The 24,821-nt window shown below is 49.1% G+C and overlaps 1 protein-coding gene across 17 annotated transcripts in view; it reads left to right on the plus strand.

The window, feature by feature from the left end:
• Positions 1–24,821, plus strand: part of RALGPS1 (Ral GEF with PH domain and SH3 binding motif 1) — a 277,984-nt gene that overhangs the window by 90,519 nt on the left and 162,644 nt on the right. For all 17 annotated transcript variants that reach the window (XM_045043214.1, XM_045043213.1, XM_045043217.1 and 14 more), the window contains 3 exons: positions 6,659–6,742; positions 16,490–16,579; positions 19,211–19,303. In XM_045043214.1, coding sequence (XP_044899149.1) covers positions 6,659–6,742; positions 16,490–16,579; positions 19,211–19,303 — 267 coding nt within the window. The remainder of the gene's footprint in view (positions 1–6,658; positions 6,743–16,489; positions 16,580–19,210; positions 19,304–24,821) is intronic.

Genomic DNA, 24,821 nt, shown 5'->3' on the forward strand with positions numbered 1-24,821 from the left:
CTTGGCCGCTGTGCCGCGTTGACAGCTGCTTCTAATTGTGCAGAGCTGCACAGGACTAGGGCTGGAAAGGGAGTGTTTGGGAAATTTGCATCGTCTTCATGACCCTAAATCTACATGTGTCCTAAGCACGGTAGTTTGAGGATTTGATGAAGAGGTGGTGGCTGTGAGTTGTTATTCTGTAGAAATTAGTATGACTGAAAGTTGAGAAAGATGAATTACTGTGCTCCTTCCTTGACCTCTGTCCCCCAGACGCATACCCTGACGCCGAGGAAGGCACCCATTTGTCCCCAGTGATTCTGTCCCCCTCTTGTGGTTTGTCTGGCCAGGGTTCCGAGGCCTTCTGGAGGCCCTCATGTTCATTTCTCCCTGGGCCCTGCCTCCTCCCTTTCTCCGCACACAGCCCCTGGCGGGTGTTTATTTCACATTACTAAAGTGAACTGCCCTCCTGTGAGAACATTACACCCCATGTATGCGATTATAGTACAAACTAGACTGCAGTCCAGCTGAAGATCACTTGATGGGTTTACATCCACTCTGCCACTCTCTTGCTCGTGTTATCAGGGCAATAAAACCTACCTAACACATGCGGGAGGCTTTTGGAAGCCTACCTCTTCAGTCGCTCCCTTGCCTTCCCATCCCACTCAATAAAATAAAATCCAGTCCTTACTTGCCCTCCACGCCGGGCTATGACCTGGCCTCCCATCTGCTTCCTTTCTTACCACCTCTCCTCCCACTGCTCTGCTCCAACCACATTGGCTATGCTGCTGTCCTCAGCCCAGCCCCTGCCTTGGTCTGTCCCTTCATATCATTCACCCCTTCTCTCGGCTGGGAGCCTGCTGGAGTCCCACGGGAGGCCCGCAGCTCTGTCCTGGCTTTGGTGAGGACAGCCTCACCCTCTTCATCGCCTGCATGTGTGGCCGGGGCACATTCAGTCACCTGCTCGTTGTGTCACTTTTCACTTAGAAATGGAAGGTGATGGCAACCGTGCCCACTCTGAGGGTCCTGTGAGGGTGAGACGAGACCCTCAGCACGTGCCAGGTGTTAGCACGGTTCCTGGCACAAAGTCGGCAGTCAGTAAAGCTTACTGGCTGGGCCTTGGTCCTTGTCCCAGGCATAGTTGGAGTCCTGCTGCCCAGGGACTGCTCTTCTGGGCACCTTATCCCCATCAGACTCCAGGGTCTCTCCTGATCTGGATCATCTGCCCCTGCTCCCACCTGCCCTGTGCTGCCTTTTCCCTCATTTAAGACACCCATTGAAAGTACTTACAATGTATCAGACGTTATTCTAAGCAATTGACAAATATCACCTTATTTACTTCTTTTTTAATGATTTATTTATTTAGTAATCTCTACACCCAATGTGGGGCTCGAACTCACAACCCCAAGATCAAGAGTCACATGCTCTTCTGACTGAGCCAGCGAGTTATATGTTACTTCTTATAACTACTGCGTGAGGGAGGTGCTGTCCCTGCCAGTTTTCAGATGAGCAGGGTCGGGCCCCGGGGTGGCAATGGCTTGGCCAGGATCACACAGCCAGCTGGTTGTGAGTCAGCCCCAGTCCATCTGAGTCCTTAACTGCTGTACTCCAGGGTCTCTCTTTTCTCAACCCTCGTGCCCTCCCCGTTCACTCCTGAGACCAGAGCCAGCCCCGCTCCTGGGTTCCAAGTGGGAAGCCCCCATGGAGCATCTCTCATTCCTACCTCCAGCCCCAGGACCCCTACTTCCACACCAGGACAAGAGGATGCCATGCACCTTTGCTACTGTGACTTCCGCGAGGGTGACAAGGTCTGAAGGTCCTCGAAGGACACAGCAGCCACTCCGTCATTTGCCTGTTCTTAACCATGTCACCAGAGTCTAGGCCCTTAAATGCCTTACCCCTTAGTCAGACCCCACTCCCAGCCCCCAAACTGGCACTGTCTCCCCCGACTGCCTCAGTGGGTCGTCTACTCCCTGGGGTGTTTTTAGAACTAGTTTGACTAAGTGTGATTGTCCCACAGGTTCTTCTGAAGATCGTTCTAGACTGTAGAATGGGAGGAGGGGGGAGGACGGAGAAGGGTCGCCCCTGAGCAAAACTGGTAATGCGGCGCCTGTGGCCAGTGGCAGCCTGGTGGTAGCCCATGGAGTCAGACTTCGTGACCTTTCCTTCACGCGATGCGTGTTCCACGTGGACATGTTTTAGGAGCGTGATTTGGAAAAGATTGCAGTCCGGATCAAGCACGTGTGTGGAAGGCCCATGTGTTGGCACCGACTTCCTGTGGCCTAGATCCTGCAAGGGTCTTCGGGGAGGACTTGTCCCACTCCCCAGGTTCTAGAGCCTTACCTCACCGGCCCCAGACACGGTCAGGGTCGGGCCTTTCTCAGGCCACCTCAGGCATCTGACTCCCGGACCCCTACGCGCAAGGCTGGCAGCTGGTGGCTTTGCTGGCAGTGTGGCCCCAGGTAGCTTCACAGGGAGAGCTGCAAGCAGTGTTGACTCTTGGTGTCACGTAGGAATGATTGCGTGAGGTAAAAGTTGTTTCTATATTGGTTAGTAACGTTTCCCCGATTTCTTTGTAATAAACATTCTCCTTTGACTGTCAGAATGGGTGTCTAAATGAATCTCATGCTGTCAGGTTTTTCATTTAAGGCAGCTGGTCAGACTCCTTTTTGGTTCCAGGCCCACTGACGCTGACGTTGAGGTCCCTGTAGGACACTGGGGAAGGTGTGGCCAGAGGTGGCTGCATATCCCGGTCTGGAGCTCAGGAGAGAAACCGGGCTGGGCACAGATGTGCGGGGCAAGCCACGGAGGTGGATGTGGTCTTCCAGGGAGGACTGTGGATGGAGAAGTATTAATATAGAAGAAGACCATGGACAGATTTAGGTGGATATGGGGTGGGAGGGAAGTACCAGAAAAGAAAAAGCAGCCAGAAAAGAAGACTGAGGCTAGGGGTTGTGAGAAGACAGCCGGAGAACAGAGAGCGGAGAGCATGGTGCTGAAGGGCTGGTACAGGCAGCGGGAACAGGTGGGGCTTCCTGCTGGGAAGCTGTCACCAGTAAGGGACAGAGCAGGGTCAGTGGAGCAGGGGGCTGGGAAGGAGGTGGGGAGGGAAGCGGTACTGACAGCCTGGAAAAGATGTCTTTCAGCAGGACTCTCCTTGTTATTATTATTGTTTGCGGAGAGGAAGGAGGTGAGGGTGCAGGGAAGAGAGAGGGCTGGAGGGCAAGGCTGAGCAGGGGAGGGGACGGGGTCCAGTGCCCAGGAGGAGAGCGGGTCCCCGAGAGGATGGGTTTGCTCTTCCATTGAAGCCAAGGAAGGGAGAGGACGCAAGTGAATTTGCACATTTGGTGGCAGAAAGGTTTCTTCTCACAGCTCCTGTTTTCTCCCTGATGAAGCCAGGGAGCATCCACATGACAGAAGAGAGGCCCCGGAGGAAGCTGGCAAAGGACTGTACAGGCTCATACTCTCCTTTCACATCCAGTTGACCTCAGCAGAGGACTCAGAGCCAAGGACAGACAGGGTGCGATCAGAGTCCCAGTGCCCTTGGGAGGGGGCTGTGTGGTGGCCCAGGGACAGCCGGGTGGCTCACCCAGGATGCAAGGCCACCAGCCTCAGCCCAACCCCTTGTCTCCTTCTAGAACCAGCCCTGTCTCCTCTGGTCAATTTTAACTTAATTACACTCAGATCAGTTCCATAGCATAGACCTTTTTTAGGCATTAGTGACTGGAAGAGTTTTGTTCTATTACTTCACATTTTCCAAACCCACTTCACACAGATGGAATCTCTTGTAATCCTATAAGGCCAAACACAGAAGAAACAGTGCCAAGGAGGTTGGGCCCAGGACTTGTTTTAGTGCAGATAGAACGGTCTTATTTCTTTTGACGTCCTGATAAATCTTTCTGCCCTGAATTTGGGAGATTTCAACCCCGAGGAACACTCATACTCCATTCATTCAACAGATGAGGCTTGGCATCCGCTGTGAGCCAGACCTGTGCCCTGCATGTAACCTCCTTTGCCAGGCGTTACTTCTTTCAGTCTCTGCCACAATTCTGTGGAGTTAATTTCGGTGTCCCTGTTTCATCAGCGATGAAAACAGTGCCGACAGAGGTTAACTTGCCTGAGGTCGCCTCGGAAGTAAGTGGCCGGGCGGGATTCAGGGCAAGGTCTTTTGGTTCTTAAGTCCTTCGCTCCTTCCGTTTCATCAAGGAACCCCTCAAACACAATGTTTCACTCTGTTGAGGTTTTCATTTTAAATGTTACGCGTCTCTCAACGTGAAAGGTTCTTCAGGGAATCATCAAAACCCTGAGAAGTATAGTTTTTGAACCAGGGTCTTAGAAATGTTCCAATCAAATAAATTTAGGGCAGATGTATTAAGTACTTGCTTTGGTTCCTGCCTGCATGACATCAGCAAAGCGAGAGAGAAATCGTGATAGATTTTGTCAATAATTTGAGATTGCAACAGGAGCACGGTGTGGGAGGAAGTGGAGGGTGTTTGGAGCTTGTGCTGAGTCTGACAGCAATGCGACCCTGGGAAGGGGAAGGTAGATAACGTTCACCAGCTACTTGTTATGTGCTCCGTGCCCTGCGTGTCTGGATCTCACTTAGTCGTTATTTAATGAGCTTCACAGATAAATACAACATGATACCCATTTTAATATGTGAAAACTGAGCTGCTGAGAAGGTTGTCTTCTGAGATCATGCAGCTGGTGTGTGGAGGCCAGGATGTGACTGGGTCTGTCTAATTCTAAATAAGATTACAGACCCTTAATTTAATGTGTGCACATAAACACATACTTGTGCGTGCATACATACACATGTATATGTGTAAAGCTTTTGCTGTTTATTAAAGAATTCAGGAAAAAACAAAGGGGTGACTATTAACGAGAAATTGGGCAACAACCATGCCTCAGTCCTTGAAACACCTCTTTTATATCTGATTATAATCCATTGCTTTCCAGGACTGGTTCTGGGATCCACAGAGGAGGGAGGTTCTTGTTCTCACAATTAAACTTTGAAAGGACAATGATATACATTTGGAAAATAATTAAAGTATCTGTTCTAAAGGGGAGGAGAAGTCAATGTAACTGAGGCAGGTTGAATACATATTTTTGGAACAAGGAGAATCATGGTAAACAGAGATGAATGCTCCATCTCAAAGAGGTTCATGTCTGCTCGTGAAAAGAAATGAGTCAAGGTATTCATTCAAGAGGATGGATCCTGAGCCCCTTCCTCTTTGCTAAATGGATGTGGTGTGAATTACATGAGGTAACAGGTGAAGTGCCTTGGCCAGCCCCTGACGTGCGGGGGACTCTTGATAAATGGGTTCGTTAACGTTCGTTAACGTCCTTGTCATTACTATTCTTTGGGGTCTGCATTGTGAGGGTGTAAAGGACTGGCAAGGTCAAAGATGGTCGCGTTTTCCCATGTGGGTGACCAGGAGGAGAATGGCCCATTTACAGAAGTGAGACAGCCGGGAGAGGAGCAGAGTGCATAGCCCCCGCTTGGTGCCTGAGTGCTTTCAAGTCCAGGCCATTGATCTTATATCCCGAGCTGTCCATTGCCTCCAGCCAGGCTTTACGCAGCACCTGTGGCATAGAGTTGGGTCCCGAGATGCATTTGAAGGGCACAGCACTTCAGACAGAGCTGCTCGGCCAACAGGTTTTGTCTCTGGCCATTCCCACTGCCTTCCCTGACTTCCTAGTAGACCCCTATTCCCGCTGCCAGGCAGCTGGCTCTCCCTAAAGATCTTATTAAAGTTCCAGATGTGTGGCAAAAAAAATGTTGTTAATAATAGCAAGGCCTGATACGAATTTAAAGAAGGTCTTGTAACTTAGGGATAGAGAACTTTCGTCTGCCTCCTTTATTCTGTTCTTCGCCAGCGCTCCCAAGCCACAAGCTGAGAACGCTGGCCCTTGGATAATGGGTTTTCTCTGGTCTTCTTATGCACCCAAGTCATCCTGTTACAGTGTTCCTGTTAACTCCCTTGGGTAGGAACCAGCCTCACAGATGGGTAAAATTTAGATAATTTGATTATTCAAATTATAACATTAAACCTGTTGGAAAAGAGACGAGGCCCTTGAAGAAGATGTTAAAGGCAACCTCTCCTTCTGTCCCCCTGTTGGTTGTACGAGATAGGGGAGGGGCTGACTTCAGGAAGGGGTGTGAGGTGGTCCCAGAATCTTCTCTGATTACAGTGGGCGGGGGCAAGGAGGTTCCCTCATGCCAGGAGTGGAGGGTATCACGTGGCCAATGAACCCTGAAATCGTTTATCCATATTTCACTTTAAAATTTTTAAGTTCACCTGGGAGGATGGGTCTCTCTAGCTAACACATTATGCCCTCTCGCAGACAGTTTACCTTCAGAAGGGACTTCTGGTCCCAGGGGAACTGGCAGAGGAGGAAGTTTGTGGTTAAGAATATTTTGGCACAAAAGTCCTGGGAAATGTGGCCAGGGTTATGGGGCAAAGTGTCCTACTTTCCATCCTCACTCCTGGGGGTCCCGGGGTGCACCTCCATCTACAGACCCAGCCCTCCTCTCCAGAGGACGGGGAGAAGACTGACCCACCTTGGTGAAGATATGGATGGCCAGGGCTTTGGCCCTTCCCCACCTTTGTGTCCATATTCCAGTTAGATGTCCCTTGTGTGTTAGAATCGCTGTTGAAATTGACTCTGTGCTTCCTAGGAACTAGCCAGCTGTGGATGGAGTAAGAAGGAGAAACATAGTCTCGCCCCCAACGTTGTGGCCTTTACCCGGAGGTTTAACCAGGTAAGCAGTACCCCTTGCCTGTGCGTGGCTGGATAGCGATCTGTTGTCCCCTTGGGCTGGGAGCCCTGCCAGGGTTCAATCCCAGGCACCTGGCCCCCGGTCCAAACCCCTCTTCCCGAACCATCCCGCCCATCAATCCTTTTGCCTGCACGGTCCTTCTTCACAGCAGGTGGAACCAAATACATCTTTTCCTGGGTTTAAATTGCTTCACTGGCTTCCAGTTCCAGCTAAGCTAAGGCTCAAGCACCTTAATTTCCCTGCAGGGTCCTGCACGGTGGGTCTGGTTTCTGTCCACCCCTCCAGTCTCCTCTCTTGTCCCTTTCCCTGCTCCGCAGGCTTCAGCCATCCTGGCCTCCTTCTCTTCCCTGATGCACCCTCTCTGCCCCATCAGGCCCCAGATGTGCTGTCCTCTCAGTTCAGAATTCTTCCTCTCTGTTTAGCCCCCAGTCTGATCTTAGTCTGAGTGTCACTTCTGTGGGGAGCTCTCTGTGAACCCCTCGCCCGTGCGAGGTCTTGCTGTCAGACATTCTCTCACTGCCCCCTGTGCTTCTTTTTCCATCTGGTCCTCTGCTCATCTGTCCTCGCTTTGTGCAGCTCCTTCGCCTCCGTCTTCCTTGCCGGTCTGTGGGCTCCGTGAAGGCAGGAGCCATATCCATCTTGTTCACCAGTGCACCTCCCGCCACCTGGCCTAATGTCAGGCATATGATAGACCCTCAGTACATACATGTGGAGTGGATGAATGAGGTGCTCGGAACTTTGAGTGCCCGATGCCCTGGTCACCGGCCCCATACGTACTTCTGCAAACTGACTTGGTCCAACCAGCACCTTTGCGCCAGTATGAAGATCTGCACCCCCACTTAAGGGAACGATGATGAAGACTTGGACCAGCTGAGGGCAGTGGGCTTCTGGCTTCTCAGCCAGATCTACCAGAATGAGATCTCTGGTAGAAAGCACCCTCTAAGACCTCCCTTGGATGGACCAGACCCCCAAATGGTGCTGTTGACAGTTTTTCTTCCTTCTTGTTTTTCTGGTTTCAAATGAGGACAGTGGTTTAGAAATTGCATAGTGTGCGTGACTGGACCTCGGGGTGATGGGCCTGGGTTTCCTTTGGGCCTTCCCACTCAGAAATGCCGGGCCCCATGCATCACCGCTGCCCAGCCCTCCCCAGGCTTCCCCAGCCTCGGCTACCACCGGAGGACGGGGAGAGCCTCCGAGAGGCACCAGCTTTTCGTCTGGAGATCAAGACTGAGGTTTGCATTATTGTTGTTATACTAGGAACTAAGAAGGACCTAGGCATCTGCAGTGGGGCTGTGTGCACTGTTTGTTTTGAACAGAGAAGTTCTGAAGGCTTTTGTTTTCTTGCTCTTTCTTTTCAAAATCTTTTCCTTTTCAACTGAGCTTAGGCTTTAAAAAATAAAACAGATGTGCACACACTGTCAGAGGATTCATAGTTTCCTTCACAAAACTATTTGACTGGAAGCCAGCTCAGTCCCACCTCTGGCCAGCCACAGTGCTCCCGGAGGAGGGCCGCTGGGGGCTCTGATGTAATCTGCTTTGCACGCGGAGGCCAGGTCAGCCTGGCAGAGGGTGGTGCGGCTCGTTCTGCGAACAGTTGCATCGTGTCCAGATCAGACCAAGCGGGTGAAGCGAGCCAGAAGCGAAGTCGCATTTTCCCCAACAGGACGCTCTGAGAAATGGTCTTGCTGCCAGCCTGTCAGCTACTCAGAGCGAGTAGCTCCTGGACACAGCCATTTGGCTTCAAACCTGGCCAACAGCCAGGCCCGGTCAGCCACTGGGGCTGCTTTCTCTGAGATGAACCGATTGGCATCCCTTCCTGGCAGACTTTTATATGTGAGAACAAGGCTCCCCATCAGACTCCAGATAAAGGAAAGCAGGTCAGTTGCCTTTGTGAGCCTCAGTTTCCTTATCTGTAAATGAGAATAACAGTATGACTCACCTTGCACAGTTGCTGTGGAGATTAAATGAAATGGCACACGAAGAGCTCTTAGCACGGTGTCTGGCATGTAGTAAGCGTCCAAATGTTTTCGGGGAAAGTAAGCGAGAACAGGAAGATCAGCTGATTGGAAGGAGGTTGCCCGCAGATATGGGGCTTCTTGTGGCCAAACCAGAAACCCAGTGGCCAGACCCTGTGGGCTTGCCTGCTTTCTCTGTGGGACCCGAGTCCCTTGGAATTGGTTCCTAGAGCTCATGGAGGGATGGCAGCACCCAGCTGAGTTCACTGAGCTGTCTGCTCTGGGCCAGGCTCCTATCTCAGCCCCAAGGAGTTCACCACAGACCACAGAAGTGCTCCACCTTTTTTGAATCATGTGTTCTTTTGAGAATTTGAAAAATATATATGCATATGTGAACCCGTTTCCAGATAAATGCAGAGATGTATAAATTTGCATTTAATTTTAGTGAGTTCAGTGCTTGCCCCCTCAAAATGTGTGCATGAACACTTTAGGGGTCTGTGAGCAACAGCCTAAGAAGCTGTGGTCACAGAGAATCAAACCCCTACGGGTTTGCATCCTAACCCTACAACCTACCAGCTTTCCCATCTTGGGTTGTCTTTTGACCTTTCACCTTCCTTATTTATAAAGTGGGAAGAATCATTTCAAGTGGTTTTGAAGATTAAATGAGAATTGTGGATGTAAAGGGTTTGGCCCAGTACTTGACACATAGTAAACAATTAGCATTAGCTGTAAAAACGGTGTAGAGTAGTGGAAGCTCTGAACTGAAGGACAGTGAGGCCTGGGACTGGTTGCTGGCAGCAGAGCTGGAATTGTGTCCTGAAGATGCTGAAGAATTAGGGAAAGATGAGGAGGGAATTGGGAGAACTTGGTTCTCGTCTAGATTCTACTGCTAACCTGTTTCAGGCCTCGGGCAAGTCACTTCCTCTCTCTGGGTCTCAGGATCCTTATTGGGCAGGGCCAAAGGTTCCTGGTTCCAGGAAGATGGGTCCCTTCTCCGGCAGCTTCCTCCTCTGTGGCTGCAAGATGGCTGCCAACAGATCCTGGCTCACATCCTGTTGTGAGGCCAACCCCCAGCAGAAAAATCTTGCCTCCTTTTCAGTAGCTCTGTCATCTGATGTTTAGCTGCTTTGGCTTGTGTCCCATCCTGTTCATCCTGATCAGTCACTCTGACCAGGAAGACACGAGGCTCTGGTTGGCCAGGTCTTAGAAATAAGCCTGCCCATGGAGCTAGGGGCAGGGGGCCTAGGCCACATGAGCCGAGAATGGAGAAGTGATAGTTCCTCAAGAAACTAAGATGTCAGCCAATTAGGAATAGAGGGGAACTTCCTCAACTTGATAAAGGACACTTACAAAAACCCTGCAGCTAACATCATACTTAATGGTAAAACATTGGATGATTTCCCCCTAAGATTGGCTAAGATGTGCTCTTTCAATACTTCCATTCAGTCGTATTGGAAGTCCTGATTAGTGCAATAAGAAAAAAAAAAGATATGACGATATACAGATTGAAAAGGAAGAAATGAAACTGACTTTACTCACATATGACATGATTGTGTATATAGAAATTCTCAAAGAAATCTGTAAAAAAATTTACTGTAACTAGTAAGTGAATATAGCAAGGCTGCAGAACACAAGATCAATATACAAAAGCTGTCCTATATATAAGCAGTAAAGAATTAGAATTTGAAATAGAAAACTCCCACGCCACTTACAATACACACACACACACACACACACACACACACACAAAATGCTTAGGTATAAATCTAACAAAGTACATAAACGTTCTGTATGTGGAAAGCTGCAAAACGCTGATGAAAGAAATCACAGTATATTGAAACAGATAAATATTCCATCTTCATGGTCTGGAAGACTCCCAACTTGATCTATAGAGTGAAGCAAATCCCAATCAAAATCCTATCAAGCTATTTTGTAGGTCGAAAAAACTGATTCTAAAATATATATGGGAAGATTAAAGACAGAATAACCAGCGCAATGCTGACAAAGAGCAAAGTTGGAGGCCTCGCTCTACCTGATTTCAGGACTAACTGTAAAGCTACAGTAATCAAGACAGCATGGTCCTGACAAAAGAAAAGACACCTAGTAATGGAACAGAACAGACGTATAGTCGTCTGATCTTTGACAGATGCATGAGCCCTCAATGGAGGAAGGGTAATCTCTTCAACAAAATGGTACTGGAACAATTGGAACATTTTTTTAATGTATGTAAAATAACGGACCTAGACACAGACTTATAGATCTTTCATAAAAATTAACTCAAAATAGGGTGCCTGGGTGGCTCAGTCAGTTGAGGGTCTGATTCTTGATTTCAGCTCAGGTCATGATCTCATAGTTGTGAAACTGAGTCCCGTGTCAGGCTTCACGCTGAGCATGGAGCCTGCTGAAGATTCATTCTCTGTCTTTCTCTCTCTCTCTCTGTCTCTCCCTCTCTCTCTGTCTCTCTCTCTCCCTCTCCCCCTCTCTCCCTCCCCCTCCCCACCTCTGCCCCTCTTCCCTGCTCACACACTCTCTCTCTCTAAAAAAAAAAAAAAAAAAAAAAACTCAAAATGGAGCATAAACCTAAATGTGAAAGACAAAACTATAAAACTTTTAGGAGAAAACATAAAAGAAAATCTATATGACCTTTGGTGATGAGTTATTAGATGTAACACCAAAAGTACAATCCATGAAAGAAAAAACTGTTGGGCTTCATTAAAATTAGAAATTTCTGCTCTGAAAAAGACACTGGTAAGATAATTAAAAAACAAAGCACAGCCTGGGGAAATACTCACAAAACACATATCTGGTAAAAGAATTGTATCCAAAATATACTCTTAAAACTCAACATTAAGAAAACAACCCAATTAAGAAATGGGCAGAAGATCTGGACACCTCACCAAAGAAGTACAGATAGCAAACAAACATATAAAAAGATGCTCAACGTCATTTGTCACTGGGGCAATGCAAGAACACTATGCACCTTTTAGAAGAGCTAGAATAAAACAGTGACAATACCAGTTGCTGGCAAGTATCCGGAGCAGTACAAACTCTCATTCATTGCTGGTGGAAATGCAAAACGGTACAGTCCAGCAATTACACTCCTAGATAATTATCCAGCTTCTTTGAAATCTTCTGTCTACACGTACACACAAATATCTTTATAGCAGCTTTATTCATCATTGTCAATAACTGAAAAGAACTAAGATATCCTTCAATAGGTGAATGGATAGACCAATTGGTAAATCCATACAATGGAAGAGTATTCACCAAAAAAATAAATAAATAAAGGAATCAGCCCTCAAGCCATATAAAGACATGGATGAATCTTAAATGCATATTACTAAGTGAAAGAAACCAGTCTGACATATGTATGATTACTTCCACCTCCCTGCTCCCAGCTTTTTAAAAACATTCTGGGAAATGTAAAAACGTTTTTCAAAAAGGTAAAACTAAGGATGATAAACAGATTGATCAGTGGGTTGCCAGAGGTTTGAGACGGGGAGAGCATTGAGTAGGTGAAGCACAGAGGATTTTTTAGGGTGGTGAAACTATTCTGTGTGATGCCGTATGATACATAGTGTCATTTGGACACACGACACTGTGCATTTGTGGAAACTCCTAGAACTTTCCATCACCAAGAGTAAACTTTAGTGTATTGCAAATTTGAAAAATTGATTGTGGAAATTAACGAAATCTAGAATGGAATACGTAACGTAAAATCTAACCATATTTTAAATGTATGAAACAACATCACTGAGGAGGGTGAGGTGAAAGGTGCTGAATTAAGTAACTTTGGAAATGAGGGGAGCCTGTAACACTGAAGACGAAAGGAACTGTATATAAGCTCTATACTTTAGTTAATATAGCTGCTTCCCAAGTGCATTGGGTAACAATTCTGAAGCTCTTTTACATGAATACTGGAATTGAACAATTAAGGAAATGGATGGCAGATGGTAGGACCCAGGTTTTTCACTGTTGGGAGTGGAAAGTTACAGATGAGCAAGGGGGAGACATCAATATAAACTCATTTATTTTAATATAGATACAGATGGTTGCATATAGAAATATTTATAGATGTGTATATGTACATGTTAGTATACACGCACACACACACACACACACACACACACACACACACACACACACACACACGTATGCATGTATTCGCTTGCTCTCCCAGCTGAGAGAACCTAGAAACATTGATGCCCAGTAGCAACAAGTACACCCAGCACCCAGATCTTGTTTTCTCATACCATTCTCTAACAAAAGGAACCAGGGCTCCTTGGAGAAATGGCTGGTTTAATCCTGGGGCAATAGCATCTCGATGAGCCCATAGCATCATGTAGTTCCAGAAAATAAGGAAGTGCTCAAACCAACCAACCAGCCAACCAACTAAAACAATGCTGGGTAGGTCAAAGGAACATAGGAGCCAACTGAAAGAGCTTTCAATGACCAAAGCTGGAATAATTTGAGCAAGAAAATAAATAACATAGTATTGGGTTATAATCCCAAGTGTTAAGTAGGTATCCATGAGTCTTTTCTGATACAAATAAGTGATTGCATAAATAAATGGGGAAGAATAGGCAAATTTCCTGTGCAGAATAATTCCAATAGCTCACTTCCTTCTATAGTGACTTCTTTCCAGAGTCTGAGGTGATACTATTATTTATGTAAAAGTTTCCTATTAATGGCCATTTCTTTTCTGTTCTTTTACTTTATGAACAGTACTTTGGTGAATCCTTTTACATTAGTTCCTCTAAATTTCTGTGTTTTCATAAAACAAAAATTCTAGGGAGAATAGAAGTTTAACATCTTTCAAGTTATATTTAAGTTGCTCTTCGAAATGGTCCTATAAATTTATACTCCCCAAAACAGTGTAAAATAGTACCAGTTTCTCTACATTCTTGGTACAGTACATGACCCACAAGGGGTTAATGTATTTTCCTTAATACACAAAGAACTTTACTAAATCAGTAGTAAGAGGACAGCTGTCCCAATAGAAAGATGGGTAAGGATCTGAGCAGGTAATTTACAGGACAGATAGTACAAATGGCCCATAAATATTTGTAACAAAAAACTGAAAAAAAAAAAGTACAAAAGATATGTTAATTGAATAGTAGTGGAAGAAACGCAAAATAGAAACAATGAGATATTATTTTGCCTGTTCGGTTAGTAAAAAAAAAAAAATGCAATAACCTCTTTGTGCAGGGGGCTGTGGATCAGCTCAAACTTGTTGATGGATAAACAAATAGACCTTTTGGAGGCCAAGTTTTTATATGTGCTTTTGAAGAAAGGTACACATACTTTTATTCACTCCACCTTACTAGAATTTACCCTAAGACCATAATTAAAAATGTATAAAGATTTCTTTGTAAATATGCTTACCACAGCATTGTTCAGTACAACAAAATAATTAGAGGTAGCCTACCCAACTATAGGAGGTGACTTAATGATGATATTTCCCTAAGGTGGAATATTATTCAGGTGGAATAATATATACCAATTTAACTGAAAAAGACAGACGTATGGAAAAGAGAGAAGAAGGACACAAACCATGATGTCCGTCATCATGGTCTGTGTATGAGAATGAGGTCGCGAATGATTTCTGCCTTTTGTGTCTATCTCTGTGTCCTTTGTTTTCTGCCTTAAACTTCTCTTCAATTTTGTAGGTAGAGAAGAGAATAAAAAATGTTTGAAACTTTCTTGATTCTACTTTTGTAACGTCTTTCCTACCTGCCCCTTCTCTCCCGTCTCCTTCAACATGGGCCTAGCGCAAGCCTCCTGCCTGTCACTTAGACCATTGCATCAGGTTCCTGATGGGTGTCCCCGCCCCTACAGAAGACTCTTCCTTCTTGGCTTGGAAACCTATGGAAGTCTCCCCATGTAGAATAGCACCTAAGGTCCTTCTTGTCATCTTGTTGCTCCAGACCCCCACATTCTGGCCTTCGATGCCCTTTCCAGCGTTAATTTCCCTCATCTACCTTGACCCCACAGAGCACCCACAACACCAGACCAGTCGGTCCTCTCAGCTCTCCCTGGTCATGGTGTATACAGCCATACCTTAATCCCATCTCTACCTGTTTGAAGTCTACCCATCTTTCAAGCCCTGCCTCTTCCAGCAAGCCTTCCTCTATCATTACCTCCCCCATGTTCTAGTCCACTTAGGTTGAACTTCTTCCGTGTCCATGATCGCCAGGTGATTTGGGGAGGGTCCTGCCTCTTCCTTTGGTCCCTTCCATACCAGGCAAGGGCTGATAGGGTCTGGACTCACAGTGTCAAGTCTGCACACAGTACAGGCTTCATGAAAATCTGTTGAATTGAACTGACTCAGAGTTGCTTCCGCTTACCGCGTGCTGCAGATCAGAGTCAACTCTGCCATGTTCCATAATTATGCCTTAAATACGTGTGATTTTGGGGCATGCAGGAATCTATTAAATTATACATATAAACTATCACACGAGGTTATGTGGCATAAAAATGTGCGTGTATTAAAATATAAGGTTTATGGGCATGTCACTTGGTGTTCAGAAAGTCTTTCTTCCATAACTGGCTAGTAAAACTTTGGAGTCTGAACTTAATTTTAGGCAATTCCTTGGAAAAAATGATTCTATGGAAAACCGGGCATGTCCTGGAGGCAACCACAGATAATTACGCAGAAAAAAACTTTTCTATAATATTCCTGCTTAACATAAAAAGCAAATTTTTTATTCTTGGTTACTCTTCTCTTGTTTTCGCATTGAAAAGTGACTATTTCAGGGAAGAGAGTAAATTTGGTTGCAGCAGTAAATGTGCCTTGTTAAGTCTGGAATATCCCCGTTTTTCTTTGTAAAATTTAGAGGTTTTACATGCCTTGCATTCCTTTCAACTCCACACAACCAACCCGGTACCCTGCTCAGCCCTCTCTCTCTCTTTCTCTTGGTCATGCTGTCAATCCACCCTTGGGTGTCTATGTGTCACACAGCACTGTTGTTACAGTAGTGGGACACTTCCTAGAGGTTCTTGGCACGAAGCCCCTTTTGTGTTGCCCTGAGGTGTCATGTGAGTCAACGATACCCTGGTAGAGAATTTGCTTGTTCCCAGAAAGATTCAAGGGGCTTGGGGATGTTGATTTCTGTGAGAGGTCAGGCATGAACGGTGTTCTGAGCCCAAAGTGCCACTGTGTCCTTCTGGCATGTGTAGTCTTCAGAAAAACCTGTCTCTTCCCCTGCATTGCTTTATGGAACTTTGAAAGATGCTTTTGTATCATTTAACTTACTGGGCAAACCCTCTCCTAGAAAATTAAATTTCTTACAGTTGTGCAAATACTGGTGAATCCTTCTCGTCTTGGGTCTGCCTGGGGATATAGATCTCATGGGTGGTACTGCCCATGTACATATCCCTTAGTCTGGCCACTGGTCCTTCCATCCATCCAACCATCCATCCGTGGTCTTCCCACAACTGGGGTCCTTCTGAGCAGAAATCTCTCTGGTGCATCTCAGAATTCCCTGCAGCGGCTTCAGAGAGATTACTATGTCATGGAGGCCCAGTAACTCCCCTGGGCGATGAGGAAAGTACTTGTCTCTCTTAGCACCACTGTGCATGTTGGAGAGGAGGTGCTGAAGGAGGGAGCCATTTGTAGGCTAGATGTTGTACGTAAAGGGACCCTCAACCACATGCACCCCCAGGCTGGAAGGCTGTGCTCTTCCAGTTTCCCGACCTCTGGGAAATCCCCGTTTGTGGTGGGCGAGGGCAACGTGGGTGGTCTGGCATTTAACCACTGTATTTGACTTTACAGGTCAGTTTTTGGGTTGTACGAGAAATTCTAACAGCACAGACTTTAAAAATAAGGGCAGAAATCCTGAGCCATTTTGTGAAAATAGCCAAGGTAAGATGTTTTATTTTTTTTTCCTCCCTCCCTCCCTCCCTCCCTCCCTCCCTCCCTCCCTCCCTCCCTCCCTCCCTCCCTCCTTTCCTTCCTTCCTTCCTTCCTTCCTTCCTTCCTTCCTTCCTTCCTTCCTTCTTTCCTTCCTTTTTGTTTCAGAGTGTGTTTCCTCAGTACTTTGGGAGCCGCTTTGCTCTGGGCCTGCTGGGCAGGGTTCAAACACAAGGCTGTGACCTGACCTCTCCAGGCTGTAAGATGGGCCTAGGTGCCCACTCAGCCTCCCTGCCCCCGTGCACGCATCGCACTGTGGCCTGCTACCCGTTACCATGGCAGCCAGCTATTCTCTTTAGCTGGCCATTCTGCGGGGCCCTAGGGGCTCCCTCTGGGGTCCCTCCATCCTCTGTTTCAGATTTAGCCCTTCCTTGGGGGGGGGGGTGACGGGTTATGTGATACCATCACACCCTGCACAGTTTTGTCCCCAGTCAGCAGAGCTCATCCCACCGCATCCTGAGTTTAAGGTCTGGGCCCCGTGACCCTGCTGGCTCTCACCCCCACCTCTGCCCCTGCCCCAATAGGTTCTGTCCTTGCAGGTTGTTGAGCACCGGGCTTACGTCTGCACCCCGCCTTTCCCCTCCTCTTCCCTGACGCCTGCCAGCCCAGGCAATGACAGCATGGGCTTCCCCAGACCACTGTCATCACTTCCACGGCCCTGCCAGCTCCTTGCCGTACGCAGCTGCTGACCGTCGGGCTTACCCACGTCTGGGCGGCGCACTGCTGTGCTGTCTGGTTCGCTGCGGGGTGGGTGTGCGTGTTGCGTCGCCACCCAGTCCCCGGGCCAGCTGGCCTTTACTGATTGCCCTTCACGAGCCAGGCACCTCAGCAGCCACCTTCCTGAAATGGTCACGTTTGAGGTTCACTTTGTTAGAAGGCCACTTCCAGAGCGGGGAGGAGGGGTGTAGGGAGGTGGGCGTCCATGCCCGGGGCCCTGCAGCCAGTAAGCTGGGGCGTGTCTCTGCTTTCAGGGGAGCGGCTCTCCTACCCCTCGTGGGAAGGGCAAGGGCATCGATCTATAAGTATGCCCGGGGCAGCAGACACTAGCACGCCCTGTGTGTTCTGAAGAATTTGGAACCGTGCTGGGCTTTGCGATGCTTGCTGCTGGCAGTGAGCTTACGCTGGGCCACGGGAGAAAGCGGATGAAGTTCCAGCCCACCTGGGGCTTTCGAGAAACGAGCTGACGGCGCCCAGACTATCCCTCCTTAACCTCTGCCGTCGTCCAGCGGTGGCTCGTCATCCTGGCCTTGTGCCCTGGCTGTGTTCTTGTGTAGGCTCCCCTTCCTCTGGACCTTGCCATCCCATCTACAAAATGAAAGGGGTGGATTAGGTGATCTCCCAGAGGGCCTTCAGCTCTAAAAGAAACTGTGTGACAGGCATGGCAATTCAGATATGTAGGATGAAATTCACTTCTCTCAGAGAACCTATTAATACACACAGGGAACAATTAGAGATTGTTATAAGATGTATGAAATGAAATATTAACTTGTGTGGTAAGGGAGAAATCGCAGTAGGGACAGGGCCGTGAGGACTAGGCATAAGGGCTTGTCATTTACTTGTTCATTCCATAGGCCCTACTGTGTGCTGTACGACGTACTAGGGATACGATGGCAGAGACAGGTAGAAGCAAGGGTCCACATGGTTCAGTGTGCTAAGGAGGTGTGCACACTGCTCTGGGAACACACAGACGGGTTCCCCAGCCTTCCTAGAGCTCTCACCCTGGTGCCGGGCACTGGTCTGGCACGTTGCATGCACCATCCTGGGTAGGGTGGGTGCCATGGTTACCTTCCTTGTTAAGTATGAGGCTCAGGTGACTCGCTGCAGGACACACAAGTGGTGGGAGCTGGGATTGGAACCAGATCTCTTGGTTTCCTTAAACCCGCTCACTAGCCCAGGCTGCACCGGCTCCCGAGGATGAGACTCAGAGCCCCAGTCCTGTTAGGTTTCCCTCCGCGCCGAGGGAAACCGAGAACGGAGCGGTTACATCTCTGTGTACTTACTCCCGGCTGTGTCCCCTTCTCTTGTCTTCCATGGTAAGGAACTTGTGTGAGACTGAATTGAATCCAAATGTTCTCCCTAACTTGGGGTCTGGTTCAAAGGAGCACAGTCAAGTGACCGAGAAGCCAGAGCTCCGTCTCCCTAGCTGAGCGGGACCGTGCAGATCGGTAACACCTTCCCTCAGCCCCTCTCCTGCCTGGTGTAAGGTAGTTGCAGAGGACCCACGTGGGTATTGTTGGCACAGCCGAGGCCTCAGTATATAAAAGCCTGCTGGGACAGTTCCAATTCGTCTAAAAAAAGGACGTAAATGACATTATCAAGCCTTCTCCCGAGCCATGTTTCTGTCCAGCAACCAGACTAGTCAGCTTGTAAAATTTTGTGTTTTAGATGCAGACTCACCTTTTGACAGTTTGAAGGAAAAAAAAGCATATGGTTTCTATGAACTCCCTAGAACTATATTTTCGACATGAGATATTTTTAAGTATAATTGAATTTCATAAATATGACAACATTTGGTAACACTTGAGCATGTTTTTGTTCTGTTGTTTATAGCAGCAAAATAATCTATTCCATATCTTTTTTCAGAAACTTCTAGAACTCAACAACCTTCATTCTCTCATGTCTGTGGTATCAGCATTACAAAGTGCACCCATCTTCAGGCTGACAAAAACCTGGGCTGTAAGTTAATTCCTTTGATTTTTGGCTCTCATTTCACTGGGTTGAAGCTCTTCATTCCTTGAGCCTCCAAAGGCTTTCTCTGACTGCCTGCCCTTTGCCCACGAGAGAGGCATCTTCTGTCCTTCAGGGACTTCAGCCCCATTTCGGGACAAGGAAGAAGTGAGGATGCCAACATGGCTGGGGCCGGAAGTGCCCTCGAGTGGACCTTCCTGGACCCTATGACTTCATGTGTGCTGGCTGGGTCGGCGACATGACTTCTGCCCTCCACTCGGCTGGCATTCTTGTGACAGGCTCCGAACTGCTCTTGGAAAGGTCTCTGGGCTGATGGTTCACGGCTGCCCTGGGCTGCTGGCTGTACAGCTAAGAGATTCTCTGGAGAAACCTGAGGCCCTCATGTAGGGAGAAGTGATTTTTTTTTTTTTTCCTGAAGGCCATGGATAATTTCAGCTCAGAGGTGGAGTCTGATAGTTATATAATTGAGTCTGTAGGAAAGTTTTTCTGCTGTAAAAATACTTTAAAAATATCTCAGACCTCTTTATCCTCCTTAGCTTGGCACAGTGCCTGACATGGGGGAAGTAATTGCTATTTCCATAGCTCATTAGTATTCACCTCCTGGCCCGCCTGGTCCAGGGTCTCCCACAGCCACACAGCCCAAGCCTTTCAAGACCTGTTTATGTCCCGCGGAACTGAAGGAAACTATATGGACTTGTCAGCTGTGTTTCTGCAACTCATTTCCGAACTTCTTTCTGCCAGTCTGTGGGGCTGGGCTCTGTTTCATACTTGGCTAATTCTGGGGCCTTTAAAACACTTAAGGATTATGTTGTAGGTGATCAGAAATGAGCCCTGTTTTTTTAAATTGCAATTTTCCATAGACCTAGCCCTAGCAAAGCGGAGTGAGCAGTCTCAGCCTGGAGTCAGAAACCAGGTTTGTGTTGAGACACCGTTCAGAGCATGACTTCTGTGGGACTCAGTTCCCTGTATCTACTCAGAGGTTGGCCTAGATTAGTGGTTTGACGTCAGTGCTTCGTGGAGTCCCAGGGGTTCCGTGGAGCTGCCTTGGGGGCCACCAGGGGCTGGGGGAGAGGAGGAGGGTGCCAAGCAGACACCTTGGCACTGTTTCTGCCAGAGCCGCTCTGTTCGCATCAGTTTTACGTACTGGGCTTCTGGGTGAATTTCAGTTGAGCAATGGCTTGGGAGATTGAGAGCAAGCTTGGAAGCCGTTGGTCTCTCCCGTTGTTGCCAGCCCTGTGAGTCCCCAAGTCCATCTGAGCCATGAGGCTTTTTTCAAAAGTTGCCTAGAGATTCTTTTTTCAAATGAATTTTCCATTATTTAGATGCTGTTGTTGGTTGTCGGGCTGCTGGGAGCTATGTGCGGACTCGGAGAGATGAGTTACGGAGCTCGGGGTGCACAGACCTTACTGGCTGTGCAATTGTGATCCCAGTGACCCCCATGAGCTGTGTAGTTGGTGAGGCCAGTAGGGGAGCCTCGCAGGCCACCTCTCGCCCACCTGCCCTGTTGGTCCCAGCCCAGTGGTTGGCACGGAGTGTTTGGGAAATGCAGGGGGCCACATTCATCCTCTTTCCCCTTCGTCCACATCACCGCAGCGCAGTGGAATCGGTGGCTGCATTTCTTCCTGATTCTGTTTCCACACCTGCCGTCACAAGCACATAGCGCGTCTGCTCTGTGGTTTTATGTACAGTCTGCCTCTGCCTTTTAGCTGCCTTCTTTCACACGACAAGGTCGGATTTTCCTTGGGTCTCCAGGGCCCAGCTGAGTGTCCCCGTGTTGTGTGTCCTGCATTTGTTCAGCGTGCTGAGTCTTAGCCTCCACTTGCTGTTAATTCTGGTAATGAGATTAGCCGCAGAAATATTGCCAAAAAGGAGTTGTTTCCCCTCTCCCCACTTTTCCCTTCATGTAGTACTGGGGAGACCCCAGGGGCCACCGAGCGGGCAGGAGCACAGGAGCCACCACCACAGCAGCACAAGGAGGTCAGTGCTTTTATAGCCTTCATTTTTTCAGAGAAAGAAACTGAGGTTCCAAGAGGTGTGGTGGCCTGACCAAGATCGCAGAACTGGCGAGGACCAGAGCTGGTATGACGCCTTGCTGGGCCGCATAGTCTGCGTTCTTGGCCAGTGAGCTGGGTGGCTTGTCAATGATGGAACGTGATGTCGGAATCGGGCTGGGCACAGGGCGTGGAGAAATTGGCACACGTGTTTCTTGGGAGGTGAGGCTGGCACACGGGCCCTCAGGGACAGGGTGTGACCAGCTCCCTGAGTGCCGTCCCTGGGGTGGCATGAAACCCTGGATAAATGAGAACCCTGGACGGAAGGGACTTATGGGTGTGCCCCTTGGTTGCACCATGGATGACCTCCAGTGAGGGCCAGGTGGTTGTTAGCTGTAGGGCAGGGCAGCCTGTTGACCCATCCGTGGCTGGCTGCGGGGTGCCAGTAGCTGAGGGAATTGGGATGGATCAGAGACTGACACTGAGCACAGGCTCCCACACAGCAGGCGTTAATAAATGCTGCTGCTGCACAAATGGGGAGGGAGTCACCTTCTGTTGGCCTGGAAAACACAGACAGGGTCTGATTCATCCCAGCACAGGGGCCTCTTTGGAATACTGGCCGCCTCAAGGCCATGCGACCTAAGCAATGGTCAATTCTGATTTCCCAAGTACGCACTACCCTGCGGCTCTTACTCATTCTGCAGATCACACATTTATCGAATGCTTTCTCCATGCCGGACCCTGAGGCTCTGGGCAAGGGCTCTGCCTTCGTGGGCTCTTGTGTTGTTCAGAGGAGACAGACACATCGTTGAGGAGGGTGAATGAACACAAGCCCCGTCTCGCTGGTATTAGAAGAGACGGATGAATGTTCGTTGGGTGTGTGAAGTACCGTCAGCTGGTGTGAGAGTGACACAGGAGAGCAAGGCAGGAGGGTGGGAGAGAGGGTGACGGGGGCGGAAGGAACACGGGGCTTCAGGGCAGGCCTCTCTGAGAAGGAAGAGTGCGCTCCGTCACCACCCGAGTGACACGAGGAGGTGGCCGGGCCGGCATGAGGGCACAGCCGGTGCAAAGACCCTCAGTGGGAAGAAACGTGGTGCCATCAGGAAGCTCAGAGTCAGCGTGGTAGGGGCACTGTGGGCCGGGAGGAGATAGAGGCAAGATGCTGTGGAGGGGCCTATCGGGAAGGGCTTGGAGCCCGGGACAGGAGTTAGGTTCTCGTCCAAGTGCGGGGAAGGGTTTTAAACAGGAGCCGGACACGGTCTGGTTTACAGCTGCTTTTCGTTTTTTTTTTTTTTAATTACCGTTGCTACTTTGTGGAAACAAACTGGGTGGACGTGCAGGGGCCACGATGGGAAACGGGGCCTGCTCAGGAGGTGCAGGCAGCATCCAGGAGTGAGTTGATGTTGGTCGGGGTGGGGAGGCAGCGGCAGACAGGGGAGGAGGAGACCGATGGGGGAGGTGCTCTGAAGGCAGACCTGGCGGGTTCGTGGGATGGGATGTCGGAGAGGAGGAAAGGAAAGGAATGAAAATGATTTCTAGGTTTGGGGCCTGAGCAGTAGGGACGATGGTGAAACCTTTTCTCTGGTCAGAGTGGTCCTGGGAGGAGACCGACTTATTGACGAGTGACCTGGGGGTATGGAGTTCCTGGAGTTTGGGTGAGTCACTCTCTACGGTAATTATAGTCATGTGCTACACATCACACACACACACACACACACACACACACACACACACACACTCGCACACACACGCTCTGCTGACTCTCTGCACGTTCCTGTCGTGATTTGCTCTTTCCTACTGAATCGATCCAGGCGGTTTGACTCAGCTCCAGCAACGGGGGGAAATGATCGCCCAGCAGGCGGCCTGGTCTGCAGGATGGGGACCTGGGAAGGGAACCTCCTGGGAGTGGGGCTCTCACTCCAGACACCTGTGGGGGGAGGCACAGGGTCATCAAGCTCTGCAGTTTGGAGAACAACCACTTTGCAGATGTCCTGAGGAGGCACATGTGTGGCATTCACATATTTCGGGCTTTGGAGGCTTCTCTTCTGCCTCTGTCTGATGTCGTGCCCCAGGGACCCCCCCCCAACCCTGATGTTGTTAAGAAGATGGCCATAAGCATAGGCTGCCTGTTTTATGCTTCCCTGAGCCTTGGCAAGATGGGTGAGGGGGTGAGGAGATGGAGGGCAGAGGAAACCAAGGTTTGCGCCTCCGATCACTCGTTCCTCTGTCCTTCCTCAGAGCCGTGCCTGCATTGCTTCCCAGAAGGTCCCAGTCATGAACCGTGCTGACATTTTCACCCTCACCTTCCTTACGTTGCCACAACATCGGCTGTTTCGTCACCCCCTTCTTGAAAAATCTCCTTCCACCGGCTGAGGCCTCTTCTTCCATTTCTGACGGCTGGCTCCTCCCCGACCGCTTTTGTTCCTCTCACCCTCTGGGTGGAAGTGTTCTGTGAGGCTCCGGCTCTGATTCCCGCCCTCCCACCAACTCTCTCTCCCTTGGGATCTCAGGGCACGGAGGACACCGCCGTCACTTCTGTGCTCAGTGCAGGCGGTCTCCTCCACTCAGGCTCAGCCTCCTTCTGCGGCCCTGGCCCCGTGTTCCCACGCCTGCTCCACGCAGCCCTCTGCTCGCATGTTCCTCTCACAGCTCACACTTGGCGTGTCTGAAATCAAACTTTGGTTTCCGGGAGTGCCAGAGAGTGCCAGAAGGCTCTCTTAGCAGATTGTGTTTTGGACTTTGAGGCAGTGTGGTAGACTGAGCCGACGGGGATCAGCCCCGCCCTCCCGATAGCCCGCTCCAAACACACAAACACAAATAAATGCTGGATAAAATACAACCAAATTAAAGCCCAAGATGCAAAGCTGAACTAGAAGCCAAGAAAGGGAAGTCACCATGTGCTGGAGACAAAGCACGCTCTCCGAGTCAGCACAGCGAGTGCGGCGAAGGGAAACCGCCGTGTGTAGGCCTTGCAGCTAGCGCCAGCGTAGCTCACGTGTGCCTGGGAGCAGAGGCCAGCTTGCAGGCCCCATGCACACGGGGGGCTGGGACTCAGCTACCCGTAGGAGTCCGAGACCCCTCGAGTGTCACCCATCAGAAAATCTCTGTTCGGCCTGGGGGAGCCCCGAGAAAGCACGAGTGAAAAAGGTCACCTCTGGGAAACTGTCACCCCAGCCTGTACCTCAGGCAGCTCTGGGGTCCGAGTACACATGACCTGCATTGGTGTGGGGACCCCGGGCCAAGACGTGAGGGGCAGTGTCCCGTGCAGATTGAGTATAGACTCCTGAACCGGATCCCCAGGCTCAGGCTTGGACCTGCCTCTGTGGTGAGGATTCAGAGACGTAGATGAAAAACTGTTTGGAACTGAGTCTGACACGTAGTAAGTGCTAAGTGAGTTTTAGCTGCTGCTGCTGTTGTTGTTATTATTTGCTCATTCTGACTGTTCTCAAATGAGCCAGTCCTCGTTACCTCTGGCCTGAGATCACCAGAATCTTTGGGCTGCCCTCCTTGCTTCT

The sequence above is a fragment of the Felis catus genome, chromosome D4 (genome assembly GCF_018350175.1).
Source record: "Felis catus isolate Fca126 chromosome D4, F.catus_Fca126_mat1.0, whole genome shotgun sequence".
NCBI classification, from domain to species: Eukaryota; Metazoa; Chordata; class Mammalia; order Carnivora; family Felidae; genus Felis; species Felis catus.